Source organism: Globicephala melas, chromosome 14, assembly GCF_963455315.2.
Source record: "Globicephala melas chromosome 14, mGloMel1.2, whole genome shotgun sequence".
Taxonomy (NCBI): Eukaryota; Metazoa; Chordata; class Mammalia; order Artiodactyla; family Delphinidae; genus Globicephala; species Globicephala melas.
Window position 1 is genome coordinate 82492099 of NC_083327.1, and position 22734 is coordinate 82514832.

General features: G+C 39.1%; 1 protein-coding gene across 11 annotated transcripts in view; it reads right to left on the reverse strand.

The window, feature by feature from the left end:
* AGPAT4 (1-acylglycerol-3-phosphate O-acyltransferase 4) overlaps positions 1 to 22734 on the reverse strand; it is a 1427829-nt gene that overhangs the window by 981721 nt on the left and 423374 nt on the right. For all 11 annotated transcript variants that reach the window (XR_004038703.3, XR_009558681.1, XR_009558682.1 and 8 more), the window contains exon 3: positions 3840 to 4080. Coding sequence is in view for 7 of the 11 variants with exons in the window: in XM_030852990.3 (XP_030708850.1) it covers positions 3840 to 4080 (241 nt within the window). In the remaining 4 variants the exon portion in view is untranslated. The remainder of the gene's footprint in view (positions 1 to 3839; positions 4081 to 22734) is intronic.

The window sequence follows — 22734 nt, forward strand, 5'->3', positions numbered from 1 at the left end:
CCTAGCTTCTAAATACAAATAGTATAAACTGACTATTAATGTAGATCATGACAATGCCTCTTACATTGACCAATTATCTTTTGCACCTATAAATACCTGAAAGACATGCTCTCAAGTTGCAGTTCTTATTTGTTGCATCTACTTTTGTGGCTACAGCCCAGCTCTCCACCTTTTAGAGCCCTCTCACGTTTGGCGAGCACCTAAATTCTTCCTTGTCTAATTCAAACACCCTGGAAACATGCTGAAATTTGGGTTTATTTCTCTTAAATTTCTTTCTTAAAAGCAGAAGTTTTCAAACATTTTTCAACCAGGGACCTTTTTTCTTTCTTTTCCCCAAATGAAATGCACTGTAGATGCTTTGTATATAAAACTGGTAATTATGAGCCTGCTCTTGCTACTATGGACTGACTTGGTTTGTCCACCCGTCTTTCTCAACATTCCTACCACCTGGTTAAAGACTCTAGGTAGGTCTCACAGTCGAAAGGTGGGAAAGCATTTGCTATAGGGCAGCATTTCTTGGAGTGTGCTCAGCACCATGATTTCTGAATCTCTGTCCTCAGCTAACGGAATCAGACTTTCTGGCCCTGGAATAAGCATTGAACAAACATTCCCACTAGAGTTTGTGAGTCACTGCTCTAGGAACTCTAAACTGTCATTTTTATTAAAAAAAATAATTGTATAAGCACGTCGTTTACCCACAGTCATTTCAAATAATCCCATTCAAGGTATTCCATTCATTCAAGCAGTAAAATTAACAAGATATTTTAAGAGGTGAAGTTTCATTTCTCTCTGTATAACGTTGAACAAGTCATTAGTTCTAAAAGTTAAATACACAGAAAATTCTGATGAATGGCTTATTACATTTACAGTTTTACATAATTTAGGAAACACTGATCACCATTTTTTCTTAGAGATTTTGTGGGAAACTACAGTAAATTGAACAAATATCCTGTCCTCAAAGAGATAAAGTATATACAGAAGGAACTAGAGTACAAAATAGAAAATAATAAGAGGTATGAAAGTTCTGAAAAGGAGATGATTCTTTCCACTTCAGAAGATTAAGGGACGACTCCTTGCCGTTCAGAGTTTCAGTTCAATGCAGAATAAAGTCCTAAAGTTGACCTGGAATAACCCATATTTTTTTGCCTGATTCTTTCCAGATGCAACATAACTTACACCACCCTTTCAGCACAGGAAAGGTAATAGGAGAGCTCACTCCTGATCTGGGGTGATGGAAGGAGAAGCACAATAGGAGGCTGGCCACCTGGCATGCCAGCAAGTGTTGCCAAGCCCAGTCCCCAGCCGGCAAAACACGTGCAGCTAACAGGCCACCACTGGTCAGTGAGTAAATGAGAAACAGGGTGATTAGAGGTCAGACTACATGAGGTCTGTATGGAAAGTTAAGGTTAAGCAGTCCAATAACAAAGCATAGAGTAGCCTGCCATCTCTTGCTACAGTGCTACTGTACTATGTACATTTATGAGAGTTTCTTTAATCTATTGTTTGGGTTGAAACAATTACATATTTCACTTAAAATCTAAGTAGAATATTAGACATTTAGCAGAATTTTCTAAGAGTGTACCGGTATCTCAATCACTGTAGGAAGAGAATATTTTCTTCAGTAGAAGTATTATGATCTAGCAAGAGAAACAATGGAAGGTGCCAATAATTCCAAACTGATAATCATAAAATAAAACTCTCAAGAAGACTGAAGGCAATTTTATAATAAAATAAAATAATAAGATTCTACTTTTTAAATCTTCAGATAAATACCAGTGACAAGATAGTAGAATCACAAACATTAGGAAACATTAAAATATGTGAATACCTATAAATGATAATATTCTGCTTATATTATTATTAATGTCCAGATAATGCACATAAGGATTTAATTTTGCTCTAAAGCAACGGCCCCCAACCTTTTTGGCACCAGGGACCGGTTTCATGGAAGACAATTTTTCCACGGACAGGGAGTGAGGGGTGGTTCAGGCGGTAATGCAAGCGACGGGGAGTGACGGGGAGCGACGGGGAGCGGCAGATGAAGCTTCGCTCGCTTGCCCACCGCTCACCTCCTGCTGTGCGGCCCGGGCTCCTAACAGGCCATGACCAGTACCAGTCCACAGCCCACGGGTTGGGGACTCCTGCTCTAAAGATTTCCTATCAGATATAAGTTAGGCCACCTAATTCCAAATCCTAGTCTCTAAAACCACTTTTTTACATTTTAACCTGTGTCACATTATGGGCCATTCCCTCATATATATCTTCCAATTCATTAACTGTCTCTTTGGCATTGACAAATTGCTCTTTTAACCAATCTGTTGAGGATTTTTTTTTCATTCTAATAGTTAAATGTATGCTCTATTCAATAGCTATCTTTTTCTATTATGTCTGTTTTCTGTTTTGATTTCAATTTTTTATTTTATGTCCTAATTAACATAAAACATTTTTGTTTTGTATTCTGTTTCAAACTGTCATTTTATTTTCTCATGTTTTGGGGGAAACCAATCTTCTAGTTTATGGTGTATGCTCTCCTCCACTCAAGGTAGAATATCCCTTTGTTTGACTTATAATGGGTATCATGAGGACCCCTTCAGTAGGGCTTGTTCATCTCTGGAGGCCATGACCCCCAAGTGTTCTCTGGAATGCTTTTACGTACATTCTGCTTGAGACATCAGATGTGCCAAAGCCTGGGTCTGATATTTATATTAATTCCTCCTTGTGGACAACATAGGTATTGAGAGGTTTAGGTTTATCTCATTTTCCCCATTTCTCAGTTATTTTTTCAGTCTCCTAGATGCCCAGTCCATGTAAAGGACATGAAGCCTTCATTCCTTCCACAACCACCTGAGGGCCACCAGAGCACCATGCACTTAAATTCTTGGTTTATTCATTCCTTTATTTAAAGACAGCTGTGTTGTTTCCACTTCTTCATTTACCCCTGGAAAATTTCCTTTTTTTTTTCAATTTCATCTATGATTTTAAAAATATTAATTAAATTTTATTTAGTAATTTTAGCAAGAAGCCTCCATCTTGGTGGTTCCAGAATTCTCTGACACTGTGAAAGCCATCCCAGCCCAGGGCTGCTTATGCCTTCACTTACTGCACGTGGGAGAGAAATAAGCGTCTACCTTGCCGAGTCATTGTTATTATTTTGTGTTTTCTGTCACACACAGTCAAAAAGAATCCTGTTGTACCTCTGACTATTTAGACTGGAGAATAAAAGACTAAAGGAAACATACTAATATTGTCAGAATAACAAAGGGATTGTCATTCATGCCAAAACAAACTTTTGAAATGGGCTGTAGCATAAAGAAGGAAGAATTCTTTCACACAAAGGATATTACTGACATTGTCATTTGTTCTTAGAGCCTGTGAATGACTAAAATTACCTCTGAAGTTCTCTTTCTCCTTTTTTAACATTTCTCTATATCATCAGAAACATAATCAACCAAAATGTATTTTAAGAAAATAAGAAATAGAAGAAAACAAAGGCAAAAGTTGAGAGGGACATATAGGTACCTTAATCATATATTTTGAGCCTAGCACAATGTATCACATGTCCCCACCACCCCTAGTTCCTCCAAAAGTAAACCCAAGATACTATCACTATGGTCCTGACACCTTCCCCATCCCTTATGTTCATTCTTAATATGATAGCTCTGTTTCGTTGTACTTATTAAATGTGTCACCTCAAATTTTACATCCACGTACTCTCCTTCTAGTCATGTCTCCCTCTGGTGATTTAGAACTTGTCATGAACTAAATACACCATAGTGAGGCCATTCTTCGCGGAGATTTTACTGCACAAAATGCTTTACTAGCCACAGTCAGTCAATTACCTGGCCTTCCAGCTGGTGGGCTACCATTCTCGTTGTCATCCTTCAGAATAATAGCCAGACCCACTGAGTCGGCTGGGAGGACGGAGCTGCTGAGGTCCACACGAGTTAGGCTCTCAGGCTCCCTCTCAGAGCCCCCCGCAGTGTTCTGCGGGCTGTCCCCTCCAGCTGTGCTCCTTTCTGGGACTTTTCTCTGGGGTCTCAGCACAATGTGAACGATGCTCTGCTGATCCAGGTCACAGCTCTGTGGGAGAGTGAAACAAAAACACAACAAGAAAGGGCAGACATTAAAACACCAGGAGGAGCTGAATTTGTCATCAGTTCTAGAGTGTGTAAAAGACATTGGTTTATGTCCAATGTCTGTATGCAGTCATGGAACTTAAAGAAAAGTGACACGTGTGATTGACTGATCAGGACAGGCACACTCACCCTGCAGCAGGGGCCAACACCTACACATGTGTGTGTTAATATTGAACTGGGGCCAGAAACTGAAATGTGGGGATAAATGGAACACAACAACAGACGAAAACTGAAGTAATATTCAAAGGAACATGAAATCTAACGGGAAAGAAACATGTATCACACTGCATACATAACCATACTGAAAAGCAGTATGCTTTTAAAACTGACTTCCTGGAAATATGTCCTTATAATTTTCAAATTTAAATGCTAGCACTCATTTCTGTTTTAAAAAGCACAGAGTTGGTTATTACCAACTACAAGGCAATTTTCTCTAGAATTTACCATACACTTGTTTACAGTAGGCTCCATGTATACTCAGACATCACTAGCAATCACACCACCAGGCCAGTGAAGCCAGAGGACAGGGTACCAGTGCCATCTCGGATCATTCACTGTTTCATCCAATCTCACAATTAAAATCAGTGGACGCCTACAAAAATGTTTTGTATCTATATATTAATGTGTATGAACATGAGACTTTAAAATTTAGTAGAATTAGTAGAAACTAACACAATATTGTAAAGCAACTATACTCCAATAAAAATTAAAATAAAATAAAATAAAAGCATAAAAAAAGAAAAGAAAGACGTCAGACAATTTACTTGGACAGAAACTATACTAACTTAAGTTAAATCTCTGTTTCAGAATATCTACTGGGTAGACACAGTCGTTCATCTGTCTGTCCCTCGTCCCACAGAGCGAGGACCCTCCTCTCTCTACAACACCCCCCATTGCCATTCTCCCTCATCTTAGGAAGTTTAAATAACACACACGCAAAACACAACAACACTGGTAACAATCCTAACCCCCCAAGTGCCGTGTTATCTCTATCATACTTGTAAGAATGGTGCCTGACACTCATCAGCACTCCCTGCCCACACACCACTGCTTGGTGTCAGCCTCGCCCACTCAGGAAGGTCACCAGCATGGCCTCCGGTCCCAAATCCCACTCTGATCTCTTCTGGTCCCGTGTCTCGGGTCTCGGTCATGTCAACATACTTCCTCTTCCTGCCGCCTGTCCCCGCAGCTTCCCAGATCTCCCCAGGACTGCTCCTACTCAGCAGTGGTCACTCTGTGTCAATCTCTGTCCCCTCAGTCCGCCCCTACCTGACTTCCTATTTCTGTCAAGGCACCACCATCCCTCATGTTATCCAAGTATCAAGGCTTCCCCTCCCACCTAAAACTCCAATCATTCTCCTATGTTTTCTAAAGAGGGCTTCACCACCTTTGAACCTTCCTCCCTACTGTTACATCCAGCAAGGTGTCAAGAGTAACTAATTCTGACTCAGAAATTCCCTTCACATCTTCAGCTCCTTTACATCCCAATTGTCACCTCCCCATTTTAGGCCTCCATCATTACAAGAGCTTTGTAATAACTTCCTTACCTCTTGTCTTGCCCCGCAAACCTTTTGTACAAGAATTTCTGGTGTATTCTACATAGTCTTTTTAAAGTGTCTCACTATTACTGGTTAAATATAGTCTAACATCTTACTATCTTCTTCAAGTGTGCTCAGACTCTTCTCCTTTCTAGACCAACTGTCTTTTCCTCTCCATTATATATGTAGATTATATTATTCTTCAAAAAATATTCACTCTCATCTCCCTTCATCCTGCCCTTGATTTTGGGCTAAGCCATGTGATCAGCTTTGGCTAATAGGACAGTTGCAGATGTGATTGAACCAGGGTTTTAGAGTATATTTTCACCACTGCCCTGGCTATCAAAAAAGAATCCCTGGAAGTTTCCACCTCTTCAGCCTGGGCCCCAGAACTGCACACATGGCACAGACCTGAGCCCAAGCCATGGAGAGGATCAAGTGCAACCCCATCTATAGCTTGAGCAGTCTTCCAGCTAAATGCAGGCTGCGGCTGCAGACCCCCAGATGACCTGAAGATGCACGGGAAAGAGACGGTTATTAATGTATGGCACTGAGATCTTGTGGTTGTTCATTAAGCAGTAATCGCTGACAATACACTTTTTTCCATTCTAATTGGACTAACAGACGTTCTACCACCATTTATCATCACCTCAGTGCTCAGCCAGCACTCTAGAGACTGTACAAAGCCTTTAGCCTAAGTCATATCAAACAAACCAACATCAAGATCTGAGTACACTCAAATGTGGGCATGTGAGGACATGTGCTTTGCAACAAGGAGAAACAATTGAGAATTAGCATCCTAACATATCCTGAGATTTTCATCCATATTGTGCTCTTTTCAAAAGGTTCAAAAAATCAGTCAGCTAAAATTCCTCTCTCCACAGTCATAACGTACGTGCTTCATGTGATACTCCCAGATAAAAATAATGTCTTTCTCTCTCATCTGAATTCCGGTAATCTTTGCCTGCTATGCTCTTCCACTGCAGTGATCAGAGCTTGGACATCGTGTGTGTGTGTGTGTGTGTGTGTGTGTGTGTGTGTGTGTGTCTGTGTGTGTGTGTGTCTGATCCTCCAACTTAATTTAGAATTCCTTAAGAGCAGCGACTGGGTTACACTTCTACTTTTATTTACCAGAATGCCTCACACAGCACTTTGAACCTAGTAGATGTAGAAAATTCATCTATGAATTGAAAAGGTAAATGACTGAGAGGAAATAAGAATGAATGAATGAACAAATATAAACAGCTACAGACGCATACACACAACACCTGAAGTGTTCCTCGGGGAGCAAGAAGACTGCAGAGAAGGAACATGGAATTCAAAGTCAAATAGATGTAATTTATTAGCTGCATGATTTTTGGCAAATTACTTTCCCTGCATAAGCTTCAGTTTCTACATATGTCATTAGCAATAATATTACCAACTTTGATGATTGCTCTGAGATGTAAGGACATATACAGAGTGCAGACCCAATCCAGTCACAACTCAATATATAATTGTCAGTATCACTATCATCATTTATGAGTTTTGAAAACTAAAGAGGTGGGTCCTTATCTTGTATAAAGATAAAACCTCAGAATCCTTTTTGGCTGCTCCACTCACACAATCTTATTTGGAAAATGTATAAAGAAGGTGGAATAAGCAGAATCGACAAATGTGACAGTTATTCTGGTAACTTTCCAGGCTTTCTGTGAACTAAAAGTTGATACAAAAATTATCACTATACACTCAGATGCCAGGAAACACATGAAGAACCTGAGCAAAATCTCAGGGGCTGCTAAAATTGGACAAATATGGAAAAAATAAAAAAATTGAGGTTTTCCTTTCAAATCCAGATTTTCCTAATGCTCAGAGTAGAGCTGCAAAGGGGAGTAGGAAGATCCCAAACAGATTTCAGTACTTATAGTGATATTTATAGAACATATTTCCCTGAGACTCCATCCATGGTTCAGAGACCATTAACTGCTTAATTCTTTGACTCACTTGTAGAAAACGTTGTTGATTTTGGAAGCAGTCCCTTTGCCAGATGGTGCAAGTGCACCATCATGTTAGTTCAGTTCAAAGCCACATTAATAACATGTCCCATGGGCAATAAATTAGATAAAGTTTAGTTGTCTAGCCACTCCAAAGCCCAAAATAATATTTAGTTCTCTTGGTATATGAACGATCCCTCAGCTTTGGGAGGTAGAGATTTTCACGGGAAGACAGCAGAGTTTTCAAACATTGTTTTAAGCTTCTTCAGGGCAAAAAAAAATGCCTTATTTATCTTTGTTTCCTCAATAACCAGAATATTGCTTGGCAAAGAGGAAACAGTACATTTGTGTTTTCCTTATAACAAGTCATTAATTCAACAAGTAAGGCAGTGACATAAGTCGTTTAGTGTGGACAAAACAAGTGGGTATTCACCCAGCTGGGCTTGGTCTTGTGCCGTCAAGCAGAGCTGTTGTCCCACCAGGGACTGAGAGCTCAGTACCATGGACTCTCTCTCCAGGACCTCTGACTTGGAGATACCCCAGGATTAATAAAACATCTACGGGAGTTGTCTGCCAACCAATGACCACCTCTCATCCAACTGGCCATTATTCCACGATATACAAGAAATTGATGTAGTTTTCCTTTTCCGAAAAGGAGTCCTTCTGAGGACATGTAGCTGGAATTCAAATATCTGACAGCCTGGTAATATAATTCGAACACTGAAAACAAGAAAAATTTGAAAAACCTGAGAATGCTTTCCAAGATGATATTCTTAACCTTTTGGAACATTGTAAAAATAAGTAATGTTACTCTAACAAGGAAAATTAACAAGGATTGAAAAGTTATTGGAATGTTGTCCAAGCACTTAAAGAAGGGTTACACAGATAATCTTTAAAATGATTAATAATGAGTTTCAAAAATAGTTAATAATGTCACATATTAACAAAATGCTTTCATGTGCTATGCCGATAACAATTACATTAATAATAAAAGTAAAATAAATACATAACATGCTTGAGCTTTGTACTACTCTCCAGATTGTGTTACAAGGTCTTCAGATGTAGTAAGTTGTTTAATATCCCCATAGTGAACTAAGGGAGCTGCTCTTACCATCCAGAAGTGAGTTGTATGTAAAGCCAGGAGAACTGTGCCTGGCACAAACTAAGCTCTTTAAACATTACTTGTCTCTGTTGTTCATTTCTATTCCACTTCACAGAAGTTAAAGGTGAGCCACAGAGAAATTCATAACAGGCTCAACGTCTTCCAACTCTTAAGTATGAAACCAGGATGGGAACCCAGGCCAAGGACTCCCGATAACCTTCTCTGACCCTCCCGAGCTCCACTATGTGGCTGCAGAGAGGAAGTGAGGTAGTGGGCGGGATAGACAGAGGAGGACAAGTCTATAGGGGCCATGGTGAAGAGCGGGGTTTGGAAGCTGCAATGGATCTGCTTCAGGTACAAAGGAATGATTCGAAGAGCCAGATATGTTAAAAACTTGAGAAGACAGCCACTGGGACCAGGGCAACCTGGAGGCCATGGAAGAAAGTTTGTGTGGGTCTGATAAAAAACAAAACCAAACAGGACGACAAGACAATGAAATAAGAATCAGTGCCAGTTATAGATGCATCAGTCAAACCATGCAAAGTAAGAACAGGGTAGAGGTGGCCTGGCAACAAGTCTGGCAACCCCCAAAGGTCGGTGCCAGCTTCAGCTGTTTTTAAGTCAGCTCCCCTGCAGATCCCAAACCCCGAGAAGACAGCACTTGTCACACGGGGTTGCACTGCCTATTTATGTGTTTCTGTTACCAGACAATTCCATCTTCAAGAAAAGGTACTAAATCTTCCTAATGCTGAATCTACAGTATCTACTGTAGTGACCCGGTGGTCATAGTACACACTCCACCTGGGTTTGTTGAATGACTCCATGATCCTGTGGAGCACATGCCAATTGCTGCAGCCATTGCAGAGGTAAGGAAATGCGTCAGATGGCTTTAGTGAGTCACCTAAATATGACACATAATTAAGAAATGAAAGAGCCAGATCCGCGGCCCATGTTTTCTGGCTCTTAGCCCAATGCTCTTTCAAATATCCCACTTTGGACTCCCCACGTTTCTGAGCTCATCATACAAGGATACATGTTAGATAGAACCTCCAACGAGTTGATTTTTTAATTTTGTTTTTAAAGATTTTTTTTTTTTGATGTGGACCATTTTTAGAGTCTTTATTGAATTTGTTACAATATTGCTTCTGTTTTATGTTTTGGTTTTTTGGCTGCGAGGCATGTGAGATCTCAGCTCCCCGACCAGGGATCGAACCCATATCTCTTGCATTGGAAGGCGAAGTCTTAACAACTGGACTGCCTGGGAAGTCACTAGTTTATTTTATAAGCACACTGATCAATCTACATTCATCACTATACTTGTTATACAAATTTCCATGCTCTTTAAATTAGACTGGGCTGCCTTCAATCTCTTCGATATTATTCATTCATTTTCATTCTCTCCAACTCTGTTAAACTCGTTTATCATAAAACATGGTTAAAATAATTACAGTTGGAAGGCTACCCTACTTCCTATTGCATCCCAACTTTACGTTTTAAGGCCTGAAAATCTCGGATTTTCATTTGAATTTTTAATAGCACGCATTTTTTCCCCCAGAAAATAATATGATCAGCCAAGAATTATCAGATAAAAAGATTTCCTAATCTAATAGTCAATGATGTTATCAGATTTCAATTTTAAAAATGAGTTTGGCATTAAGGAGCTCTTTCTTAGATAATTTTAAAGAAACACTTTAACACAGCATAAATTTTCTTTTATTTTCTTCTTTTTTTTTTTTGGTTGTTAAAGATTCAGCATGTTCATTACTTGCTTCTTCTAAAAAGAACATCTAACGGATGTTTGTGTAAGCCCACCAGAGTTGTTTTTTTATTTCACCAGAGTTTTTAATACAGTACTACTGTACTTTTCAAGATACTGTATTGTTAGATTAAAAATGTTTTCTTTATTTTTTGTGTTTGTTTTTTTATGTGTTATTTGTGTGAAAGTATTATAAACCGATTACAGTACAGTACTATATAACCGATTGTGTTAGTGGGTAACCTAGGTTAACTTTGTTGGACTTAACGAACAAATTGGAGTTATGAACACACTCTTGGAACAGATCTTGTTCGTACGTAGGGGACTTACTGTAGTATATTTTCTATGTCAAAGAAAGACAATGTGGCAATTATTTAGGGAGTTATTTAAAGGTAGTTTTAAATGTAACGGTTCAGAAATGTTTTGTATGGTTATTGCTAACAATGAGATAATGTGGTTAAAGACAACATGAGCTAAGGACGTTCGGTGCGAGTCAGAATAACCAAAAAGAAACTATTCCCACTGATTTCTTTCTCTTGTGCTCTAGTTCACCTCCACAGTGGTGCACAAACACTAAATGCCAGTTTATATTAATTGGATGAGAATAAAAACTGTTCCTTCAACTTGATCTTTCATTTTAAAAAAATAGAGACTTTGAAAAGACATATACTTTGTGATTTATGCTTTGAATTATTTCACATTTCTTACAGCTAGTTTTTATTATGATCAAAGGTATTATGCTACACAGAGATAATGAAAGGCCCCCTCTCTGGTTGCCAAAGGCTGAGTAATACAATTACTGGGAAAGGTCAATTAGCTCCACACTAATTAGCCAGTGTGGGTCTGAGCCATGTCACCCTCAAGTCCCTCCCATGGCAGGCCTGGGGCCATTTCACTACTCATTAGGACCTGTACAGAGGGAGCTCAGTGGGGAGGGGAAGGAGACAAAGCAAGAATCAACTGACTGCTCTCCTTAGCTATGGAGTAAATGATTTACTGTGAGAAGAGGTTAGCGCTGTTGCACAGGTGAGGACTGGGATTCCATTCATCCATGCCCACCCTTTCCTAAACACAAAGGATAACAGGGAATCAATCCTATGCCTAAAACCAAGTTAAAATTGTGTTTTATGTTGTAAACTTTACAAGAAATGCCCCCCCAGTGTCGTTTCTCTAAACATTACTTTATCACGTTATGATATATTGTTATAAATAATTTAAATATATATGGAATTTTAACATAATTAAATTAATTTTTTACAAATCATTACATACAATGTATGGTATTGCTTGTGGAGGAGTGTCAGGGTTAACAAACAGACCCTCCTTCTTGTGCATACAGGACAAAAAGAGGAATCTTGAATAATAATCTCTATTACGTCTTCCTCCTAAAGATATTTTACCTTCAAATGATTCAACCCTGGGGAAAAAAATATGAAGCAGACAACTGTCACCCAAACTGTCATTTCACATACCACCTCTCTCTCACTGTGTTCTCCCTTTCCCCAACTCAACAAGAACACCTGTATTGTCAAAGAGATTTTGCTAATAATGTGCAAAAACGATATTTTGTAGCTTTGGGGCCATTTCCAAAAACAACAAACAAACAAACTGGAAAAAAAAAAAACTTTAAAGGATTAAAAACCCTTTTATTCTTGTTTAAAGCCTATTCCTTTCTAGGCCCGAAAAATTAGCCTCCCAGTTTGCTTCTGGTTTTCTTCTCTTCATCCCTCCTATAATTCCACTTTCTAAAAGAATGTGATGGTCTTTGGATGATCTCTACTCCTCCCCCCTTCCCTTTGGTTCTCTCTCCCTCTCTCTCTCTCTCTCTCTCTCTCTCTCTCTCTCTCTCTCCCCCCCTCCCTCCCCTGCCCCTTCCTTTTACCCATCTCTCCTATGCTGTAATTCTAATGCTTTCTCTTGGGTGAACACACAGCATGTGGTCCTGTCCCCTCATTCAGAACCAAAGAGAAGCAGGTGTGCCCCTTGCTTGGTTTCAGCCCAATGCTGGTCACTGTAGAACTGGGAACTAACTAACTAAGCCCAGGGAAGGAAGTTCATTCATTGCTTCAAGGTTGCAATAAGTCAGTAGCCAACTGGAACAGAATAAGTTTATTTTATTTCATGACTTTAAAACAAACTCTTAGACAACAAAAAAAAAATGTTTATGTGGAATCAGTGGAAAGCCAGAGTGGTAATTTTGAACTACTGACTACTTTAAATTACATCCATCCCCAGAAAAAAAAAAAAAAGTCATGAAAAACAAACAAAAAATCTCTTAGGAGAGGAAGCAATGGATATTTCCTTATCCAGTCACACACCTAACCCAGAGCTATAAGAAAAGAGATGAGTGTAGACTCTTGAGGGGAGAAATGTAATCAGGGATCACTTATTCTCAAATACTAAAAGTTTCTCACTAAGTCAGGGAGATGCCCTACTGCCATGTAAGACAATGCAGCCAAGCGCCACCCTCCTCACCTGGGTCAGTCAGTAAACTGGGGTGTTGCATGTTCCTTGGGCCCTGGCCAGAGCTTGAGTGACTCACAGAGGGATAGAAATATTTAGTTGGGCTCTTCAACAGCACAGAAGAAACAAGAACTGACAGGCATTCATGTTTATTTTTTTAAACAACTGACACAGAGATAAACAGTTTCACACCTTGGCTATAAATTCCTTATAAGTTTCCAGCCTCAGGTTTAAATTTTAGATATAAATACAATACATAGTTACTCATGTCAGCTCCTGTTTCACAATCTGGATATCTTATGTCATATGCAACAATTATTTTGCGTGGGATAAATAAAACATGAAACTGCTATCCTCTTCCACACCTGTACTCTAAGCAGATGTCTGCTTGAGCTGCCCTCTAGACACTGGCTGGTATGATGGCATTGAAAGTCTGAGCAAATCGGGACAAATTCCTAGACTCTGTCATCTGACTACAAGAAAGGATAAATGGTATTCTTTCCTTCTGTTTCAGCAGTTGGTCCTAACTAATTCTTTCTTGTAATCATTTGTTCAGGAGAAAGAATGTGTTAAGGCCAAAAGGTCCTCTGAAGTACATCCTCAAGGGCCATAGCTCTGCAGGGGAGCAGACTGCTGCTCCAAGGGCTGCACCATCCCCTGCAGGTGAATGAGAAGGTTGTATGTGCTGGGGCCATGACCAAGCACTCTCAGCTCTGGGCCTTTACTCTGAAATAAATGGTAAATATTGTCTTTGACAAAACATTTTTTTCTAAATTTATATAACAGAACTTATCTATAATGAATTTCCTTTACAATTGTTGACTGAGTTTCTTGTTTGCTTTTTGTCTTTTTGTTTGTTTGTTTATATTTTCATAATATAAACGTTCTCAGGGTATAAGAGCAGAAGAAAAGCTCAGAGGCCCATGCAGTCTTCCCCCGGGATAAATCGATTGAAGAAATTTACAAAAATCCATTGTGGATATTAAAACTTTGAGGGCTAAGAGAAAGTGCCTTGAAGTTTGCAGCTAGCATTTTGCATCTGTCTCTAACAGAAGCTAATGAAAACCCACATGTGACAGGTCAGGTCATGGATTTAAAGATATCACGTTTTACTTGCACCTATGTTACTCAAGCTACTTCCGCCACCCTGGTAGAGAGAGAGGAAAGGCAAGATGGGAGTCCAATTATAAGTAAGCTTCTGAGGGGATCTGGACTCACCGCCTTCACCAGTCAAGACAAAGGCATGGCTTCAGGAAGCCTGGGCTCAGCCTAAGTGCCTTGATTTCAAAGAAGGCACTAACCTCTCTTCCATTTTAATTTTCTTCCAACTAAAGGAAGTATGGTATCTCCTTAAAATCCATATCTATCAAGAACCTCAGAATGTGAACTTATTTGGAAATAGGGTTTATGTAGATGTAATTATTTAAGGATCTCAAGAGGAAATCCTCCTGGACTTAAGGCCCACTCTAAATCCAGTAATTGGTGTCTTTATAAGAAGAAGAGAGGACACAAAGTCACACAGAGGACAACTCTAAGTGAAAATGGAGGCAGGGATTGGAGCGATGCTGCTACAAGCCAAGGGATGCTAAGAGCCACCAGAAGCTAGAAGAGGCAAGGAAATGCCCTTCCCTAGAGCTTTTAGAAGAAGCATCGCCCTGTAAACACCTTGATTTCCGACTTCTGATCTCTAGAACTCTGAGCAACAAATGTATGTTGTTTTATGTCACCATGTTTGTGTTCCTTTGTTATCATAGCCCTAGAAAACTCAAAAACGAGGGAAAGGCATTCTGGGCAAAAGGGAACAGGATGTGCAAAGTCAGAGCTGAGAGACCTGAGTTGGGAAGAAGAAAAGCTGGAATACATTATGGCTGGGAGCAGAACGCTTTTAGGTGGAGTCAAATATACATGGGGGTCCCGAGGAGGAACCCTAATTTGGCACTCCATAAAGCCAATAACCCTTATGTATTTTTTCAACATTTATTTAGAGGAGACGTTAACATCTTTAAGGGGTAGAGGTGACGAGAACTGCTGGTAGAAGCCCCCTTCACAAACCTTCTCATCTTTGGTTCATTTTGATTAGGTGACATGCACCCTGGTCTACCCAGGATCATTGAGTTTATACGTCTTATCCCAGTATGATTATTAACAGCGCTCCTTTAACTATCAAAGTCTCCCAGTCTGAAAGATAAATCGTATGGTCACCCTACTCATGGCTGCCTATTCATGGCATACAATAGATGCTCAAAAGTAAATTCTGAAGTACTTAAGAGTTATAACAGCAATAATATCTACCATTTTATGAATTACCTACACGCTAGGCACCCTTCTTAGTATTTTCTCATTTTACTCTGCACAATGCCATGGTGAGATGGGTACTATTAATATCCTCATTTTATAGATGAGATAACTGAAGTACAAAGACATTAAGTTGTTGCCAAAGGTCATACATAACTACTAAGTAGCTGAGTCAGAATAATAACTAATATTTATGTGGCACAATATTCACTGCTTACAAATCCCTGTTATCAACACATTTAATCTTGCCTAATACTTTCACCAACTCCTTCTCAAGTATTATGTTCAGTATTTTAACAAAGTCAGAGTTCAGGAAGACAATGAATGAGCTAGGATTACACAGAAGTTTCTAAGCAGGTGGGCTTCTATCCAGGTCAAAATCTGTATAAAAAAAACCTGAGGTGCCAAGGAGAAGAACAGATTTTCACATCGAATCCTAGACCTACAGAATCAGAATCTGCAGGGGTGGGTCCCAGCAATCTGCACTTTGAATCATCTCCCCTGACTCACAATGTGCAGTCAAGTTGAGAATCTCCGCCAAGGGCCAGAGCTGGACTGGTGTTTGACATCCGGCCTCTCAGTCCCAACTTACCCTCACACATGAAATCTTCCGCTCTGGCCACACAGGCACCCTGTACTCAAGACCTGCACCCACCTCAGCCTCTGTTCCAGTGGGCCATTAGGTATGGCAGAGAGCCAAGGGGCAACACAAGGATGTCCTAAGCTAGGAGGGCTTTGGGGCCCCAAGGAGTGTAAAAGAACCACGAGTGCTTCCTGTGCTCAGGGCCACACTCCCAGAACCATCTAGGGAGACACTAGATGAAACTAGCACTAAAGGCCATGAAGGAGAACAAGCTTACTCATAAGTGGACAGGGAAAATGTTTAATCTGTCATGTAAACTTTTCTAATGGGTTATATTGACTATAAAAGGAAGCATATTGTGCAATGCATATACAGAGAGAACATCTAGCCAGTCTGTTTGTGTCAGATACCTACCAACTACCAACATCAAACATAACATTAATTACACCTTACAGGGAAGATCCCAGGATTAATATACAAATAGTAATATTTCTGTGTGCCCATAGGCATATGATATCTATAAGCCTTGCCTGTTTTGAGTCTTTTTGTAAAAACCTATAAAATGTCTGGAGTAGCACAAAAGCAAGCCAATGACAGAAAATGGGTTTTGAGTCAAGTGGAGACTTAGTGAATGACTTAACTTTTCCTGGTTTTATAATCTAGCACACCAGCTCTTTTGACATATGTCTCAAAAGAAAGAGGGCTAAAGAAGACAAGCTTCTTGTCCTGGCTTCATGTGGAAAGAATCTGAAATAAGAGCATGATTTGGCAAATATAATTAATTTTTTTCAACACATTGACTTTATCAAGTTTCTATAAGATGTGGGAGAAGCCAAAAACAGACTCTGTTAGGCTACAGAACAATTTGTAGGACACTCAGGCTTTGAGATAAAAATGTTTTAAAAGTAGTATGTACAGGAAGAAAACAGCAAATGGATAAATATCCATAGATCTGAGGCCAAATATATATGTGGACACTACATGTATATACACACTTACATATCCACACACACATGTCTGTACACACATACATATGTGTGTGAACATGCATGTGCATATGTATGTACACATACAAACTTTCATGTTTGCTTTTAAATTGGAACACATTATAGAGAATTTATCTCTTAATTATTTGCTAAAAATTCAAAGACTGCAAACTGCTATAAAAATTATGAAAGATTAAAGAGGGCAATATGTATAATTCTGTAACTAAATAGAAGTGTTAAATGAAATATTCATTCAACAAGTGTTTCATGATCATCTATTATTTAACAGGTTCTACGCTATTCTTTTTTAGATAAAACAGTGAGCAGAACAGTCACAAAAAAAAACTAATGTGATTCCCTCCCAATATCAATGCACTGTTTTTGTTTCCTGAAACTAGATAAATTGATTCTAAAGTTCATACAGAAAACTAAATGTGCAAGCATATCTGGAAGCATTCTGTAAAGAAGAACAATGAGAGGTATAGCCATAGGAGGCATTAAATGTAACATAATGTTTCTATTTTCAACCTTATGATACAGGAACATGAAGAGAGGCTCAATTAATGCAACAAAATAAGAAGTCCAGAAAAATATTCAATGTTTTGGAAATTTGATATTGGCTAAAGGTGGAATTTCAAATCACTGGGAGAAGACAAACTTTTCATTAACGAATAGTCATTTTGAGAAAGATAACATTGGATCTGTATTGATCGATACACGAAAAAAAATTCCTACACACATACGTTATTTATATCTATATATAATTATATAATACATATCACATAATATATCATATTTATATATATCACCATACTATAACTCCTAGAAGCAAATAAGGATGCATTCTTTATGGGACAGTCTTTAAAACTATGACTCGAAATTATGATGCAATAAAATGTTAATAAATTTAACTACAGCAAAATTTTAAAAATAGTCTTTCATGGCAAAACACACTACAGACAAAGACAAATAAAAAATTGCAAGAAAATATTTTTAACTTAGGAAACAGATACAGAATTCTTAAAAACTGGTAAAAAAAGTTTGAAAGTCTGATAGAAGAATGTGTAAAAAGACATGAAACGTTATAAAAATATGTACAAAAATATTAACGTAAGAAAAGATGCTGAGTTTTACTTATAATGAGATAAACACAAATTGAAACTATGTGCCTTTACACCAGTCAGATTAACAACATTTGGAAAGCTTGACAACACTATTGGTGAATCTGTCGCAGAAACTCACACACACCACTGGTGGGAGAGGTTGGCATGATCTTACAGAATTACATGTAAGTTTACCTCGTGATCCCCAAATCCCAGTTTTGGGAATTTTTCCTAAAGCTCATATACCTCCACAATTATGAAATGCATAAGGTTATTTAATGTGGGATTTTTTATAACAGTAAAATATCAGAAACAAGCTAATTGCCTATCCATAGAAGACAAGTAAAATTCTGTAAATAAAATGAGGCATATCATTATCAACTAATTTGAAGTGAGAATTTTCCTCAAAGGAAAGGAAAGCATAACACAAAATAGTATAGATTGTATGATATTTTCTATGTAAGTAGCAAATGGGAAAATGAACATATGGTTGTGTGGGTGCCTGTTTATTTTGCAAAATGAAGCATAAAAAAGGATAAAATAAAAACTAATAAAAATGGTTATTATGAGGGTGTATGTAGCAAGAGTGAGGTGAAGGGCTAGGGCTAGGAGCCCTCTGTTCCCAAGTATATCTTTATATACAGTTTGACTTTTGAACCATAAAGTGTTGCATATCATCAAAAATAAAATAAAAAGGAGGAAAAAAGCAAATTCTAAAATTAATTACAAACAGAAACAAATGACCATAACTACATATCAAGTTGATAATATAACTATACATAAATATAATTAATTCAAGTAACTTTTGAACACAGAGTTCTGTACACCCTTTTACATGAATAAAAGAAAGGAAGAGAAAATGTGTACTTTATTTAGTAAGTTTACCAGTGGTAGTGATACAGAGGTAGAAGTGAGACTATCTGTACGTTAAGACTGAAAAAATTATTAAACTTACCGATAATTTTGGAAAGCAGGTTCTCACAGTGACAGAAGGTATAGAGGAAGGTGAGAAAAAACCTCGTGGTGTTGGATTTGAAACTGAGGTAACACAAAGTACTTATGAATTAAACAAAACTGAACTGAACAACATAAGGAATACCTACGTACTTATTCATCACCCTTCTCAATACTTACCAACTCGAGTCCAAACTTTTCATCCCTTTCTCTACCCATTTCCACTTCCTCTATTAGTCGGAAGCAAATCTCAGACATCATATCACTCATTCAACAAATATTTTCAGTATGTATCTCTAAGAGACAGGAGTCTTTCTTTAAAACATAACCGGAATACCACTGTAAAGTCCAAAAAATAACTACAAGACTTGAATACCGTCACACATCCCTATGTTCACATTCCAAATTACCTCATAAATGCAATTGTTTTTAAGTTTGTTTGAATCAGGATCCAAATAGGGTCCATATTTTGTTATTGGATAGGATGTCTCTGGCATGTCTTTTTTATTTCAATATTTTTTTAAAGATGTAAGTCATGAAATTCATCCTTTCAAAGTGTACAGTTCAGTGGCTTTTAGCATATTCACAAGGCTGTGCAACATTACTACTATGTAATTCCAGGACATTTTCTCTTATGTCCATTCTAATTTACAGGTTCCCTCCTCTCCGTCTCTCTGGGTGTCTCTCATTTTGTGATGTTAGCAATTATTGATCCTCCATGCAAGATCCATTAATTCATTAATATTGTAAAATGGTTGTATTTTCATTTTATCATTTCTTCTCCACCTACTAGATGGAATACTTCTACCAAGATAAAATTTCCAACTACTATTTGGTTATCCACAGGCAAAGTTTGTATAGGAAGGCAAAATAAATGCTTTCTTCTTGGTTTACAAATTTTCAAAATGAGTCCTTTCTAGCAATGAAAAAAAGTGAAATTCTTGAAAACATCCTTAAGAAATCATGGATGTAAATATATTAATGACCTCAATCCATTGCAGTTATTACTTTTTTTGATTCTCATCTTTAGCTAATGGGACCTTCTTAGAATGAGCTCCTGAATCTTGATAGAGGTTTAGTAGTTTGGGATAGTTTCCTCCCTATGTGGTATGATAAATGAGGTTCCAGTCTCATCTGAATATCATTTTGTCCTAGACCTGGAATCAGCCATTTCTCCAAAGAAAAAATGGTACTTAAAGACCACATCTGGATGGTAGAAAAACCCATTGCTTCAGGTTTCCTAGCCTTCTCAATGACCAGAAATAGGGTTTTCACTTTTGTTCTGGTTTTCTTTAAGATAAAATACATCACAAATTCAATTTGATATTTCCAATTCAAATTCAGCAGTAGAGGGTTTTTACATAATCTCATCTTATACCTTATTCTTCTTTTCTCTTGCTGAGAATCGTAAAAATGATATTCTTAGAATGTCACATAATTAATCATTTGTTTTACCTTACATTATAAACACGAGTTTCAGAACATTATCAAGTTGATTACTAAAAATAGTTTAAGCTTTTCTTGACTTTGTTGTAGTATTTTTGCCTTGCGATATATTCTACTAAAAATGTAGAGTCAAACTACTGTGTTCTAAAACCATGTGGAATACTATGGCTCTGACTGCAACTGGAGATGCCTTTATATTAATTTGTTTCATTTTATTTTTGATTCTTAGGAGTGCTTTTTAAAATATTAATTATATTTCATACCAGTATGCCTCGGAGATATAGCAGGTTCAGTACCAGACCACAGCAATAAAGCAAATATTGCATTAAATCAAGTCACAAAAATTTTCTGGTTTCCCAGTGCATATAAAAGTTAGTATGGGGGACCTTCAACATGGCGGAGGAGTAAGGCGTGGAGATCACCTTCCTCACCACAAATATATCAGAAGTACATCTACATGTGGAACAACTCCTACAGAACACCTACTGAACGCAGGCAGAAGACCTTAGACTTCCCCAAAGGCAAGATACTCCCCACATACCTGGGTAAGGCAAAAGAAAAAAGAAAAAACAGACACAAAAGAATAGGGACAGGGCCTGCACCTCTGGAAGGGAGCTGTGAAGGATAGAAAGATTCCATACACTAGGAAGCCCCTGCACTGGTGGAAATGGCGGGAGGGGAGGGTGGAAGCTTCAGAGCCACGGAGGAGAGCACAGCAACAGGGGTGCAGAGGGCAAAGCAGAGAGATTCCCGCAGAGAGGATCGGTGCCGACCCGCACTCGGCAGCCCGAGAGGCTTGTCTGCTCACCAGCTGGGACAGGCAGGGGCTGGGAGCTGAGGTTCGAGCTTCAGAGTTCAGATCCCAGGGAGAGGACTGGGATTGGCTGCATAAACACAGTCTGAAGGGGGCTAGCGCACCACAGCTAGCCAGGAGGGACTCCGGGAAAATGTCTGGAACTGCCTAAGAGGCAAGAGACCATTGTTTTGGGGTGCGCGAGGAGAGGGGGTTCAGAGCTCCGCCTAAACGAGGTTCAGAGAAGGGCGGAAGCTGTGGTTATCAGAGTGGACACCAGAAATGACGGGAATTAAACGCTAACACTGCTGCTGCAGCCGCTAAGGATCCTGGGTGCAAGCACAGGTCACTATCCACACCTCCCCTCCCAGAAGCCTGGGCAGCCCGCCACTGCCAGGATCCTGTGATCTGGGGACAACTTCTCTGGGAGAACACACGGCACGCCGCGGGCTGTTGCAGGGCCATGCTGGCCTCTGCCGCCACACGCCTGCCCGGCACTAGATTCCCCTCCCTCCTCCGAGCCTGAGTGAGCCACAGCCCCAGAATCAGCTGCTACTTTAACCCCCTCACATCTAGGGGAAGAACAGACGCCAGAGGCCGACCTACATGCAGAGGTGAGGCCAAATCCAAAGCTGAACCCCAGGAGCTGTGCGAACAAAGAAGAGAAAGGGAAATTTCTCCATGACGGCTCAGGAGCTGTGGATTAAATCTTAACATTCAACTTGATGTACCCTGCATCTGTGGAATACCTGAATAGACAACAAATCATCCCAAAATTGAGGCGGTGGACTTTGGGAGCAACTGTAGACTTGGGGTTTGCTGTATGCGACTGACTACTTTCTGATTTTTATATCTATCTTAATTTTTAGCACTTGTTATCATTGGTGGATTCGTTTACTGGCTTGGTTGCTCTCTTCTTTTTTTTTTATCACCTTCTTTATTTTTTTATTTCAATATTTTTTTTATTTCTTATTTTAATAGCTTTATATTATTTATTTATTTTTTCTTCCTTTTTTTCCTCCCTTTTCTTTTGAGCCATGTGGCTGATAGGTCTTAATGCACCAGCCGGGTGTCAAGCCTGAGCCTCTGAGGTGAGAGAGCTGAGTTCAGGACATTGCACCGCCAGAGACCTCCTGGCCCCATGTAATATTAATTGGCAAAAGCTCTCCTAGAGATCTCTGTCTCAATGCTTAAGACCCAGCTCCACTCAATGACAAGCAAGCTCCAGTGCTGGACACCCCATGCCAAACAACTAGCAAGACAGGAACACAAACCCACCTATTACCAGAGAGGCTGCCTAAAATCATAATAATATCACAGACACCCCAAAACACACCACCGGATGTCGTCTTGCCCACTAGAAAGGCAAGATCCACCCTCATGCAGAGAACACAGGCACCAGTCCCCTTCACCAGGAAGCCCATAAAACCCACTGAACTAACCTTACCCACTGGGGGCAGACACCAAAAACAACGGGAACTACAAACCTGCAGCCTACAAAAGGGAGACCCCAAACACAGTAAGTCAAACAAAATGAGAAGACAGAAAACGACACAGTACATGAAGGAGCAAGGTAAAAACCGACCAGACCAAAAAAATGAAGAGG